Here is a 16048-nt window from a genome sequence, read left to right as displayed (position 1 = left end):
ATGAATTAATTAATTCTTAATATACTGAAACTCTTATTGCAGTTAATAAAACATAAATTTTACGAAACGATAAAAATGTACAAAATTAATCTACATTTGATGCAACCCTTTGATTTACCGAATTACTTAGTTTTCGTGCGTAAAAATATGCACACAACTATTAATTAATTATTAAACTGTATAATAAGTTATCGATGTTAAAAATATACGCATTCAACTTTTTAATAAAAGAAGCTTGCAATTAATAGTGTAAATGTTTAAAAAACTATTTACCGTATGAATGTTGTATAAAAGTATATTTGACATTCTCTTAAAGAAATTACGCGATTTAAGCAATAAACGTCTTGAATATGATTCATTGCACAGTTTAAATAAATAGTAAGCATCTTAATATACTGTGGAAATAGAAACAATTAATTCAATATTTAATATAACATAAAAAAAAATTTTTCAAATTTAATATAACAATTAATTATTGTGAACAAACATATAGAGCAACAATTTCTCAACATGAACATTCGAACATTAACAAGAATCACTTTGATGTATATTAATTTTCCCACGTATATTTAAACCTTGCTATTGTCAAAATTAACGAGCAAGGCTTATGTACATACGTATAATTCTGAAACAGTCTTTACCACAATTACCAGCTTTTCTTTTTCTTTTTTTCTAAAAAACACACAAGTTTCAATCACGAAACTCGATACTACCACGTGAAAGTGAATATATCTCTTCACCGTTGCAGCAAATATGAACGTGGAGAACTTCAGTGTGACTGAAGTTCTCCTCGCGGCGATATTCATTATAAATACTTACAGTCAATTCGCATTGTTTCTCACAAAAACTCGTGTCACGATGACACGATAAAATTCCCCGTGAGAATTTCGCAACTTGTTGTGTCGACGAATATCTGGGAACATTCACGACAGACAATCGACGCATGATTCGTTCGCTCTTATTGTTAGTTCGATGTACAACACGATTCCGTGTCGCTGTTTTGTTCGATCGTTTGTCCGATATAATTTCACAAGGAAAATGTCAGAAATACCCGATGAAAAAGTTTCACGTCCGTCTGTGCAAACGTATGTTTCGAAATGTATGTTTTAGTGCTCATTGTCGATTTAAATAATCAACAAATAACACACTCATTCGACATTTGAATATATATTTTTTTTTATAGTGCTTTAATAGTTATAGTTTGTAATGTTTGATAGTAGTTACAAATAATTTTTTCACGATGTTTTAATAGTTATTAATTTATTCGTTTTTCATAGTTATTTTAAATAGTGTTTTTAGTCTTGAATAATTATTTTTTTCCATATTTCTAATCGTATTTCTTATTCAAATACTTGAAATAAATATTTGAATATTTAAATACTTGAAATAACTCGTTCAATTTTTATTTATTTATTTGAATAGTGACTTTATTTGTATGTACACCGAATGAAAATAAATCAAGTAATAAAAATGTTTAACTAAAAACTAGATCAACTAATAAAGATAGTCTTAGAGAAATAAAAATTACGTTAAAAATAAAATTTTTCTTAAAATAATATAACAACATATAGTCGTGATAATATAATGGCAAACAATAGATCACAAAGTCATCAACAATGATTAAACTAAAGCTAAATAATTACAAAATTGTTTCACAACGAAATTTAAAGAATCTGGTGAATCAAAGTTTAATCGATATTATGAATTGAAATCTATATTGTGAATATAATTGGACCGTTTCTCATTAGCAACAGTGTAATATAAGATATAGCCTACATTGCACGAGAAATATCGACTCAAATAATTTGATTATAAATTTTAGAACTATGTCTCAAACTATATTTTTGCGCTTAAAATATTATTTCACTCCAGTTCAGTTCGAAATTAGCCAGCCTCGAGTACAAATCTTTTGACACGATTCTTAAAGTTCTAAGCAAAAAATGCTATCCTTTCCTTTCCATTTATTTTCGTGTGTCGCTATTTTATTTATTTTATTTATTTCACGTGTGTTCAAAAAGTTTCACGACATGTATAAAATACGATAGATTATAATTTAGGATCTTGGACTGGAGAGAGGGGATTATCTAGTTCACCTAAATACTAGTCTTTCACTAAAATTAAATACATACAATAATTTATAATATAATTATAAACTAATATAATTATAAATAATAAATAATCTAATTATATTAGTTTATAATATAATATTATACTATTATATTATACTATAATATTATAGTATAATATTATACTAGTTTATAATATAATATAATATAATTATAATAATATATAATATATTATATTATATTAGTTATAATATAATATAATTATATTATATTAGTTTATAATATAATATAATTATAATAATATATAATAATATATAATATAATTATAAACTTAATTCCCATTAAGTTTTCAATTTAATTAAATTTAATTTTTAAATTAAAATCTGTCATAAGCAAAATTCACCGGTATAATAGTGTTTACAAAACAAGTCTCACGATCTGAAGGACAGCTTCATGTTCACGTTCGTATCAACATGATTCGGATTGGCATTACTCTGACTCAACTTACGAACGAGGAACTCGTATCGCGAAAGCCGGGTCATCGAGTTATCGTGAAAGAACGTACCCCCGCGAGTATGAGCATATATAGGTGAGTAACAGTGAGAATTGATTGAACTCGCTATCGGAATGTTTGTTTAGGTCGTATCGAAAACAAACACCGACATTCATCATTGTGGGTGAGCTCAGTGATGTTATAGCCCGGGAAAAAACGTGGTATGGGTCAGTGTATGCTTGGACACAGTGCGTACATCGGTGAACCGAACGAGATTTTTACGATTGCTCGGAGATCAAAGACGATGAAAGTGAATATGAGTTGAGTTGCGATTGTTCGGTCAATTTTATGACATTTTCACGTGAAAACTACATTACACGTGTGTATTTTTGTGCTGTTAATTTCTTGATTCGTGAATGTGTAATGTAATGATATATATATATATATATATATATATATATATATATATATATATATATATATATGTATGTGTATGTGTATGTACGTTTGAAAACCGCGAGATGAAAGTTGAAGAACAGTGCAGCATAAATACACTTTATCGACTGTTTCAAACGTGCTCGTGTATTATGTGAAAGTATGAATTCAAAGATCAAGGTAAGAATGGATTAAAATGAGTAGATAATACAGAAAATGATAATGTTCGTCTGATTAGATGAACAGAGATATGTAAAAGGACGATAAGGCGATTAATGTTTATGTTTCATTGTAAACATATGTGGATTATACTTATTTAAATGGCGCGAAGCACACAGGTAAAGATACAATTAGAATTGCAAATGTAATTTGTTTCTTAACAAAGCGACTGCTCGAAACGATACTTTGAAACAATATAATGCAAAAGATATATTTATAAAATCGACGTTAATTCGGAAGAGTTGCAGACTTCGATGACTCGCATCAAATTGAATGTCAATCTTTACTTCAATCTCTCTGCCGAGCTTCACTTATTGCTCTCAGATTGCGATCTTATCATTTCTAGAGAACCACGAGGATCCTTTGTATCTGTTTTATGTTTCTCCTACCATGCAGTACCGAATTTCTTTGCAATAATATTATTACACGTTTCCCAGTATTTAACCTCTTGCGCTGGCAACTGATTGCGGACCATAACGAGTGACCGAACCAATTATACAATAATTCGTCGCTATCTTTCTGAACCCGTCGGTATGACATCACTGGATAGAAATGACTAAGAACTAATAAACTTATCATCTGTTTTACCTGGGTTACATTTAAATATACTTGAAACTGAGAAAACGTTGCAATTTTGGAACAAAAAAATTCTCAACATGCGTGGCACGTCATTCCAGCACAAGAGGTTAATAAAGAATGACTTGCAGCATAAATCAATATAAAACCATTTGTATTTGAAAAATAATAATTGACCTTCGCAAAACCATCTAGAAACAAACTAATTACACTAAATTCTCCTCGTAACATTGTGTATTTCAGCCACTTGCGCTGGCAACTGATTGCGGACCATAACGAGTGACCAAACCAATTGTACAATAATTCGTCGCTATCTTTTTGAACCCGTCGGTATGACATCACTGGATAGAAACGACTAAGAACTAATAAACTTATCATCTGTTTTACCTGGGTTACATTTAAATATACTTGAAACTGAGAAAACGTTGCAATTTTTTGACAAAAAAATTCTCGACGTGCGTGGCACGTCATTCCAGCGCAAGAGGTTAATAGAGAATTACTTGCCATATAAATCAATGCAAAACCATTTAGGTACGTGATTTGTATTTGAAAAATAATAATTGACCTTCGCGAAATCATCTAGAAACAAACTAATTACACTAAATTCTCCTCGTAACATGTGTATTTTAACCACCTGCGCTGGCAACTGATTGCGGACCATAACGAGTGACCAAACCAATTATACAATAATTCGTCGCTATCTTTTTGAACCCGTCGGTATCACTGTACAGAAATTATTAAGAAACTATTAATAAACTTATCATTTGTTTTACCTGGGTTACATTTAAATATACTTGAAATTGATTAAGAAACTTTCTGACGTACATCTGTTACACTTACACTAACTCGACAATCCTCTCAATTAATTAATTCGCTCTCGTATATATAGATCGTTCTCGGTTGACCAATCCGAGGCTTATCGGATGCAACGTACGAAAAAGCAACAAATCATAACGCGCGAGCAAATCTCATCTCGCCGCGTGCCTCCATTTCCGCGACTGAATCTAATCGTCGTCTATGAATCAAGCGAGATCCAGCGAACACGCGACGTTAATCGACACGCGGCTCTAAACGACACGAAACAAGAAACCGTCGGATTTATTAAATTAGCGTTCCCATGGTTACCCGGTGGTCAAGGAAAATCGGCGTTCCGTAGAGACGATCGAACTCGGAACTGTAGCGTCGCTTCGTCAAACCGGACACGTCGGATCGAAGACTCGCGGCGATCCTAACCTGCACGCGATACACGCTAGTTCTCACGTGTCAAGAAACTGTTCGAGGAACGTGGATCGATGAGAAGTTTTTGTCGTTGATCGTTCGATTTATCGGTTTAACGTTCTATGGTCGAGCGTTCGAAGTCGACACAGAAGCCGGGCAAGTGTACGTATAATGGCTTACTCGTCGTCCCAGTTCGTTGTCAGACGTACCCGGTTCCATTCGCGTCTAACTTTGACGATGGAACTTCATTATTGAAGCGAGATCTCGGTTGGTGGTTTGCAGTGGCTTGTGTTTGGACGAATCTTTTCATCTGTGTACAAAGTCCTGTTATTTGGGTGAGAAATTGTAATTGAAACGGTAGTTGAAGTTGTTACGTGTGTGTGAATTTGTTTTCCATTGGGGTTCAAATATAAATTGAATTTATGTAGAAAAAATGTTATGAAAGTTGTTATGTGTATGAAATGTTTCCCATTGGGTTCAAATATAAATTGAATTTATTTAGAAAAAAATTAGACATTAATAAATACGACAAACATTTAATTTCTGAATATATATTTGTTTCTTTTACTTCATAAAAAAGGTAGCTATATATTTAGATCATTTACTTTCGAAATTATTAAAATTATTAAAATAAATTGATTAACCCTCATATCGAAGGTACAAAACAAATTTTGCTCATTGATTTTTTGAAAAATTCATTTTCATTACTTTAAACTGTAAATAACATTATTAATTTTTAATTATTACTAAAATATATTTTTATTATAAAACTATTATTTCATTATGTTAATTAAAAATTATATTTACATGCATATAAATAAATTTATATTTGAAGAAAAATAAAGTGTCGATATTGGAATTGTAAAACTTGTGAAAATAACGAGTGTCGGATTCTTTCTGTTTCTGTTTCTGTGATCACAAAAAACACACGTGCTTTTAGGAAAATCAATACTGACTTTTATTGAAATAAAAGAGTAATTATGTTTACAAGGTCGAAAGTGAATAAAATACCTTGAAGGTACGAAATTTATTTAATATGTTTTAACTTTTCTTAATTAAAATAACGCAACATCTTAGGAGATTAGTAACGTAACGGCGTATTAATTAATTTAGAGTATTCTATAGCAACCAATCTTTAGCCGCTTTTGCGGTATGCTTTAGATCTCGATCTTAAAAGGCTTGAGAATTCGGCAGCTAAATTCGATTTTAAGATACGTATCTAAATTAATTTTTTAACAATTCTGTAACCTCATGAATTGCTTAATAAAATATTTTTTGTGTCTAGTTCTATAATTTTTACATTTATATGTAAACACATCTTTTAAATGCCATAAATATTATGCTATAACATCATATTATTGTCTAAATCTTAATGATTATTATACTTAATATAATTCATAAATCTCATAGTTTAGTTAGACACATATATTTACTTTTTATTTTCGCTGTATGTACATACTGTGTATGTGACAATGTAATAAATTCTCATTATGAATAATAACGAAAATTATCAGGCAGCCTAATAAATATCAATTTGACGTCAATGATTTCCATGGGAGCAGTTTTTATCATTCACCCGTATACTCAATTTTACTTGTTATTGTTAATAATGCCCATATATATTATGCGTAGTATCCAGATTTATTACATTGTCCATACCAAATATATGAACAATTGTTTATTTTAATCGCACTGTTTCGATTCTAATTATCTATAGTATATTTAAATATTTATTAATTATCTATATAGTATATTTATTAATTATAATATAAATATTTATTAATTATCTATATAGTATATTTATTAATTATAATATAAATATTTATTAATTATCTATATAGTATATTTAAATATTTAAATAATTAATTATAATATATTAAATTATTATATAATAATCAATATTAATATTAATATATTAATTATAATATAATAATTATTATTATTTTATAATAATTAATACTAATATATTAAAATATTTAAATATTATCTAATTATCTATGTATATAATATATTTAAACATTCATAAATAGGTGACTCTAGTTTTATACGTATTTTATTTTAGAACACTAAAATAAATTCTGATTGCTAGTTTTTAAAAGTATAACGAGTAAAGCAACGTCTTCAGACTGAAATAGATGTTTTAAGTCTGAAACATTTTTAACTTAATAAATATACAAAAAAAAAATTTGCAACTGAACTCACCGAAGTTTAATTTATACAAGATGGCGATATCTCTTTGCGCAAAGATCCAGAATTTCATTCTCAGAAAATAACGCTGACCAATTCCATTTCTATGCGATTCTAATCTAATCACGAACCCAAACTCTAATCTAACCAAAACTGAGATCTGCATCGGATCTAGCGCAGCTCTTGAAACAATTTCACTACAGATTTCACAACTGGCGATAACTCTCGAAACAAAGTTTTTCCAAAATCAAATCTGGTATTTTTGAACTTTAATTTTAGCTATTGTCAGTTTATTAGAATTTCGGTTATCACTTAATTAATTTTTATTTTTATTTTCACGCAGTAGTCACTGATTTTACTCGTACAAATATTTTACAATGACTATAAATGAATATAAAATGAATATGATCGAGAGAAAAGTTCTACTTGACTAAAGTAATTGAATAATACTATTTTTCTTTCTTTCTACAAATGCACAACGTATCAAACGATAATAATAAGGAATGGGAATACATTCGTTAATGTACCACAATTATTGTTGCTAAATTTAAATTACAGATAATAGTATCTTTTCAATTTTCTGCGTCCTTCACTTTTATAAATTTTAGTTAGGGTAGTGCGGCGGTAGATGGTAAAAGCGACAAATTATTGTATACGGTCTGGTCACTCGTTATGGTCCGCAAGTGGTTAAATTGCAATTGTGCACGAAAATCCACTAGTCTAATCTGATCTTGTTTGTTTCAGATTTAATTCATTCACAAAAATATCCAAAGATCAGTGAAATTGCACACGAGAATTCGTCTACGATGTTCTGCCTAAAAGGGAGGAACAGCGGCGACGCGAAACTTAAAGAAATGTTGAAGCAGGATGATTTCGGCTGGTGGTTGAACAACGAAGACAATCTAAAGTCGCCCAGAACCGGTCGCAGTAAAGATCGTCAATCTGTAGGATCGACCGAATCGATGTTCTCTTGCGTGGACTCTGACGATAGCGACAGTTATTTCCTTGCACAGGAATTCAAACAAGAATGTAACGACAATTACGAAAAGATAGAGCTAACGTCGTTAATTAACGAGGATTTGGACATAAATCTTATCGAACAAGACGCGATTGAAAACGACACGGTAAGTTGATGTTATTTGCTCTTTTGGGAAATTTAACTTTATTTGCTATTTCTGAAATTTGAATTCGTGATAATTAGAAAATTAGGTCGTATTAACAAACAAATTAATTGACTGAATGAAAATCTAGCTGTGAGAAAGATATAGCAATTTTAATTCAACACGTTGCAATTTCTAATATATCGTATCTTTTTAATTTTAACATAACTGAAGCTAGAATTATTGTACTGAAAAAAAGAGGCTTCAACATGAATTTTTAATAACCATCCATGAATCATATGCATATATTGGAATTTTTACTAAAACAGATAAAATAATATATAAATATAATATATAAATAAATTTAAATTTATTAATTTAAATAATAATATATAAATAAATTTAAAATATAATATATAAATAAATTTAAAATTATCAATATATAAAATATTTAATATTTCTAAAATATAAAAATTTTATCTGCAAAATAAATTTAATAAATTAAATAATAAATGGCAAAGAAAATACCAAAGTATAAAATGTTAAATAAAATGAAGAATTAAAACGAAATTCACCGTACCCTCATTTTATAATTATATAAAAAATTACTAATAAATTAGATTTAGATAATATATAAATAAATTTAAAATTGTCAATATATAAAATTATTTATAATTTAATATTTCTAAAATATAAAAATTTAAACTGCAAAATAAATTTAATAAATTTAATAAATAATAAATGGCAAAGGAAATACCAAAGTATAAAATGTTAAATAAAATGAAGAATTAAAACGAAATTCACCGTACCCTAATTTTATAATTATATAAAAAAGTTACTAATAAACGAGATTAGATTCAAATATAAGATAAAATGATATTAAATTTATTGAGAAAAAAATTATGTACATTAAAAGTATTAAAGTCAAATTTAATAATGCGCAATAACTTTTAAAGTGTATTAAATTTAGATTTATAATAATAATTCTAAAAATTAAAATTATTATAATAATTAATCCGTTTGAATAATAATTTAAACTAAAGTTAAAAAAAAATTATTCTACAATTTAATGAGTTGAATGATTTATGGACTCGCTTCGTTATTTTCGAACAGAGAAAACCCAACACGACGACTAAGGCCTCGTTAACTCATTAGAATTGGAGAATAGATTGGTTATGTCAATAGCGTATAACGTGCCATAGCCTATGGGATCACCTTTTAGTGAAAGTTCTATTTCAATGAATATTTAAACAAAACGCGAGTTGACAAATGATTGCGAACGAATTTGTCCTCGTCTTGAGGCTAAAAAAATCTTGAAGCCCAATGGAAAGGAAAACGAGAGAGTTTCCTTCTATTTTCCATCGGCTCGGAAGGATAGTAGAGAAATCGTTTAACCTCCGATCGGTACTGATCGTCTCCTGAGAATTCTCCGATAATCTAGGGGTAACATTGCGTTCAAATAGACCACCAAGGACAGTCCCTTAAGAGTCAGCGTGCACTAAGCGTTACGCTGTATTATAAAATCATTTGTTGCACGCGAACAATACTATTATTATTATATATTGTTTATTATTTATTATTATTATATTGTTATATTTTATTATTATATTAATATTTATATTAATCAAATAATAATTATATAATAAATAATACTATATTAATATAAAATTATATTATTATATTTTATTATTATAGTCTTATGTTTATACTTAAAAATAATATAATAATATATAACAATTGATATAATAATAATATTGTTAATATTCATATTAATATAATAATAGTATAATAAATAATATTATATTAATATAAAATTATATTATTATATTTCATTATCATAATTTTATATTTATACATAATAATAATATAATAATATATAACAATATAATTAATATAATAATAATATAATAAATAATATATTATATTAATATAAAATATATTAATATAAAATTACATTTAATTATATTTTATTATAAAATTAAATTAAAATATATTAAAATTGTATTTAATTATATTTTATTATATTTTATTATTATAATTTTATATTTATACATAATAATAATGTAATAATATATAACAATATAATTAATATAATAAATAATATTATAATAATATATAATATAAAATTATATTATTATATTTTATTATTATATTAATATTTCTATTTATTATTTATTATTACATATAATATCGTAATATATTACATATAAATTTTATGTATAATAACTTTGTGCGTGCATACGTATATACATACGTATACTTTTCTTCATTCATAGCGTCGTTTTCTAAGAAAATATACTCTGCGTCTATTTCGTTAAAAATTGCCTTGGTACTTGATCAAGTTTCAAACTCGACATGCAAAAAAGTTGCACATCCTGTTGATTATTCTTTTCTGTCGCGTCTTAAAATTAGCTTAAGGTTCAACTTGATAAATTTTCAGACTCGATTTTCTCGAAAACGGGGCGTTTAACCTGATCGGTTGTATACCTCATAGTCATAACTTGTTCATTTTCAAAATGGTCATTCAAGGAATGTTGTCGTTCACGCATGAATACTTTAAAAAAAATCCATTAATTATATTTCCAAATAAAATAATAAAAAATTTAAAGAAACGTGTGCTTGTAAATGTTATTTTCGTTCTAGATCATTCAGTCTTTCACAATTTCGGGAACGCTATTTATTCACTTGAATCTCGTTTTTTTTTATTCACTTGATCTCATCAACAAGTACATAGTACAAGCTTCGCCTTTTCGTATTGTGGGATGGGCAAATTCTGGGAAAGGGCTCAGAACTTTCTCCAATGCTCAACAATTGTAGCCAAATGTCCCAAGTGGCGTCCTGTGGCGAAAGTTAGGCCCTCCAGGTCTAGCGCTCAAAATATTAAGGGTATGGTTGCGTTTGTGTGTGTGTGTGTGTGTGTGTATGAACGACGAATGTTTTGTGCAGACGAGGAAGAGAGTAGCGAGTCGTCAGTGAGTTACAAAGAGTCGTCTGTTACAGAGAGTTTCGATCATTATCAGAAAGAATATAGTTAGTCTAGGGAGTAGCGATTAAGAAAGAATAGTGGTTAATATGAATCCTTCAAATCACCATTAAACAAAATTCTTACTTTTAACTTTGAACAAACTACCTTCTTATACGAAAATTCCTACAGTGTATTACTTTGCGTTTTGTATATTATTTCTCAAAATGTACCAAGCAGCTTATTGTAACAATCTGATGAACCGGCTATTGACAGTTTTGGTAATTACAGGACTATTTCGCGCCATTTCAAACGGAAGATGATGGGATACGGTGCTCGACAGATTTGAAGTCGCAGCAATCGCACGGCATATGCTACACCCCGGAAAGGCTGGTCAGATCTCAGAACTACCGGATACTAACGCCTTCGCCTCGCTATTTATCCATCTCTCAAGTGAGAGACATGGCAGAAAATCCATGGAAAACGTCCTTGTGCCGCCGGGGATTGAACTATCTTATCGACTCGAACCAAGATGGTACGTATATCTTGCTGTTTAGAAGAGAGAGAGAGAGAGAGAGAGAGAGAGAGAGAGAGAAAGAGAAAGAGAGAAAATGTTGGGCCAGTTCCGATATTTGCCGAGCGTGCAACAGCGGATCGCCATCAGCTAACTTGAATATAATCCGACTATTGTGCCTGACCTAGTAAAGTTTCGCGGTTTACCAATATGTGAAATCGGCTCGCTTCGTGCTCGTTAGACGTACCTTCGCCTGTACTCTTAAACTTGCTTCACGATCGTACATCGAATACGTACGAGAGAATCTCGGAATTTTACGACACGGTTTATTAATTATCTGTGACGGTTGAAATTTCTGAAAAATTGATTAAATATCCGAAAAGAAAATATCATGTACATCCATTTTTAATGTTTCTTTTAAAATTTAAATAGTTAGTATTAATAGTTATGTTAATATTAGTAATATTAGTATATGGTATGCATATTATTAGTATTAAGTTTTAATTATCTCTGATGATTGAAATTTCTGAAAATTAATTAAATATCTGGAAAAAAAAATATCATACACATCTTAAAGATTTCTTTTGAAATTTAATATTAATATTAGTATTATATAATATTAGTAATGTTAGTGTATATTATTAGTATATATTATTAGTATTAGGTTTTAATTATTTATAGTATATATTATTAGTATAGTATATATTTATAGTATATATTATTAGTATTAGGTTTTAATTATTTCTGATGATTGAAATTTCTAAAAATTGATTAAATATCTGGAAAAAAAATATCATACACATCTTTCTTTAAGATTTCTTTTGAAATTTAAATAGTTAGTATTAATACTTATATTAATATTAGTATTATATAATATTAGTAATGTTAGTATATAGTATATATTATTAGTATTAGGTTTTAATTATTTCTGATGATTGAAATTTCTAAAAATTAATTAAATATCTGGAAAAAAAATATCATACACATCTTTCTTTAAGATTTCTTTTGAAATTTAAATAGTTAGTATTAATACTTATATTAATATTAGTATTATATAATATTAGTAATGTTAGTATATAGTATATATTATTAATATTAGGTTTTAATTATTTCTGATGATTGAAATTTCTAAAAATTAATTAAATATCTGGGAAAAAAATATCATACACATCTTTCTTTAAGATTTCTTTTGAAATTCAAATAGTTAGTATTAATACTTATATTAATATTAGTATTATATAATATATAATATTAGTATTGGTGGTTATATTGATATTATATTATAAAATAATATTGTATATTAATATTAGTTATGTTATATGTTATATATTAATAGTTATAATTAGTTTAGATACAAGCGTTGCACAAAATATCCTCGAAACGATCATATTAGCTTCTCAAATAAATTATTCACCATTGCATGAAAGAATCTTTGCTATTTGTGTTAAATCTAATTGTTAAGGAAAATCTATTTCCAACGTAAAAAGATTAAGCATCGGTCAGCTTACTTTAGCGCTGGAATCTAAAGAAATTTAAATAGTAAAGTCAGTCGCTTTCTAAAAACAATTAAAATTAAATTAAACTAAATTGGGTTTATATTCTGTTCATTCAGGTGCAATGCAGCTGAAAGCTTTCATGAATCCCAATCCGAAAGAGATAGTGGTGCCGACGATCGACTTGCATCGTCGGAGAAAATACGAACGTGTCTACAACATTAGTAACGGGACGGTTGCTGATAAAAACGAAACGAAAAAGGAAGATGTGTCGAATGGGGAATCGAATACGGAAAGCCCGAACATGTTCGATTGTTCGTTCAACAAGAGATCAATTTACGAGAGATTAAACGACACGTGGGAGAGCCGCGACAAGTTGAGGACACGTAACTCTTTCAGTGCTTGCTCTGAAACGAGCCCGTTCGAAGACACGTCCAATATTCAGAGTAACGATTGGACCTCCAACACGCACACTTTGAATATGCAAAGCTCTTCTCTCAGTGATGAGTTGGCGACGACGAATTACAAGATTGATGCCACACAGGTTTTATTTCTTAAATGATACATTATAAGTTGAAAAGAAACAAGAATAAATTAATGTTGGTTAACCCATTAAAGAACCAAGCAGTATCTTATCGTGATATTACATAGGACATTTAAATATCTTGAAAATTCATTAAATTGTAGAATTTAAATGGAAAATAATATTAGAAAAGATTTGAAGTGAATCTTTGGAATTGCAAAGAATTGCAAATGAAATGTTGATTGAAGAATTAAATGAATAAAATTAATTCATAGTAATTTAAACAACAATTGTTTTCTCGTTCCTTCGTATTGTGCTTATTCGTCTTTTTTAATATCCTATTATTCTTAAATTTCGTGCCAAAAGTCATTTACTGAAATAAGAGTAAAGAAGTATGATAAAAATGTTATTTATTAAGTTATGCGTAATAAACATGGAAAGTAATTTTACGTAGAAAATCTTTTTTCGTAGAAAATCCTTAACTTGTTCGATGGATAAATTTCATCCTTTTAAAATAATTTGTTATTTATTATTTTAAAAATTACTAGGAATAATAAAAAATATTAATACTCATTTATTTTTTGTCAATTTAAAAATTACTAGTCAATGAGAAATAAAATAAGTTAAATTAAGTGTTTTCTTTATAGTTTTCTTTGCGTTAATGAATAATTATTACTTATCACTTTGAAAAATTTCATTTCGGTTTCTTTTTATTTTTAACAGGGAAAATGTTCTACCACCAACCAGGCAGTGTCAGTTTTCAAAGCGCTCGACACAAATCCCGAGGAAGCTGCGGTCCTTCTCGAAGAAGATCGTTTCTACGACAGCATGTCTACGCACGATCAATTGACCAGGCTGGCCCTGGCAATCGAAACGGACGAAAATATGTCGACGACCCTCGAAAAAGAACCTCTAATTCATCTTCAAAACAAAATAAAGAAACTTCAAGATAGCAACAAAGATATTTACAGAGATATATCTGATCTTCGGAAAAGCTTTCAAGTAACAACTTTTGAAACTATATATTTTAAACCGAAATTCTGTCGGAGGCATACTCTTCAATAAAGTAAACATTTGAACGATTTCTAGGAAAAAAATTGTACTAGTGTAAAATGCTAAAATTTTTCTGAATTGCTGACTAAAAAATTTTAAAAAGTTATGTAGAATTCTTTTCTAAATATATTGTGATACATGTTTCGAACATAATATTATATTTTAAAGGTAAAATATTTACAAATATTTAAAAATTAATTAATAACATTCATAAATTTAATTCGTTAAGTTATGTTTAATCGGACATTTATCTAACGTAATATGGAAAGAAATTTGATAAGAAAGTCGAAAGACTTTGTATTTATAATCTAAAAAATTCTTCATATTCTAAAACTGTGGTTCATTTGAAACTTGATAAATCGATAGTTTTGAAAAATACAAGAAACTTTTCATTAGAGGCAGGTTTTTAAAAAAAACAAATCAATACCAGAAAATAATAACGATTGAATTATTTCTTATAAATATTCTGTTCAAAAATATCTTTCATAACATGCTTTTTTGACATTAATTTATAAAATATTATGAAAAACATAAATTTTCTTTATTTTTCAGTGTGACGAAGAGAAAATGGCAGATATTTTGTTCAATACAAGTAAACTGCGACAAGAAGTACATGATCTGCGATATTTCGACGACCTTTTAAATCTCTTACAGGGAGAATTGGAAAGGATCTCGAAAAGGAATTGGCCATTTGTTATAGGACGTACAAATAATGATTCGGAGGAAATGAATCTCATCGTGTGAACGATACAAAATTATTTCCACGGTAGCATATAACGAAAGATTGTTTAATATTACGAAATAATACCTCGTTACTTAAAAAACACAATTAAATATTTTTATAAGATACAAACACGCTAGGAGTGTTTTACTGCCATTGTTAATTCATGATGAAGTAAAATTGAACTTATATAATAAATTTTGCAGTTTCTTCCGTACAACTGACTAGTAACATAAATTTCAAACAATATAGCATATAGTTGGTTCTACGAGAGAAATTTTTTTCATAATGTTGTGTTATCTAATTAAATGATCAATAAATAAAAACGCGTAAAATTTCTATTAAAATGAATTTCTATACTTTTGTTTGCGCAAATAGAAATTAAACATATATTTTACAGAATAGTTTTTTAAGAGATATATTCAATTTCTATTTTCTGGAATATGAAAATAATACATTACTTAGATACATTCTTTTCCTTTTGAAAA

General features: G+C 28.1%; 1 protein-coding gene across 9 annotated transcripts; it reads left to right on the top strand.

Moving 5' to 3' along the window:
- The first annotated feature begins 942 nt into the window (after positions 1 to 942).
- On the top strand, positions 943 to 15927 carry LOC122538388. 9 transcript variants are annotated; one of them, XM_043672408.1, is made up of 7 exons: positions 944 to 1099; positions 2460 to 2655; positions 7939 to 8318; positions 11548 to 11791; positions 13383 to 13807; positions 14510 to 14788; positions 15392 to 15927. In XM_043672408.1, the coding sequence occupies exons 3-7, from the start codon at positions 8001 to 8003 to the stop codon at positions 15581 to 15583; spliced, it is 1458 nt and encodes a 485-aa protein (XP_043528343.1). In that variant the 5' UTR covers positions 944 to 1099; positions 2460 to 2655; positions 7939 to 8000; the 3' UTR covers positions 15584 to 15927. The 9 variants fall into 9 exon arrangements, with proteins under 9 accessions (XP_043528339.1, XP_043528343.1, XP_043528338.1 ...); XM_043672409.1 differs by having other exon boundaries at positions 947 to 1085; positions 2481 to 2655; XM_043672406.1 differs by having other exon boundaries at positions 947 to 1085.
- The last annotated feature ends 121 nt before the right edge of the window (positions 15928 to 16048 follow it).

Source organism: Frieseomelitta varia, unplaced genomic scaffold, assembly GCF_011392965.1.
Source record: "Frieseomelitta varia isolate USP_RPSP 00005682 unplaced genomic scaffold, Fvar_1.2 scaffold_989, whole genome shotgun sequence".
Taxonomy (NCBI): Eukaryota; Metazoa; Arthropoda; class Insecta; order Hymenoptera; family Apidae; genus Frieseomelitta; species Frieseomelitta varia.
Note: the sequence above shows the minus strand (reverse complement) of the source record. Positions and strands in the feature narration are given on the sequence as shown.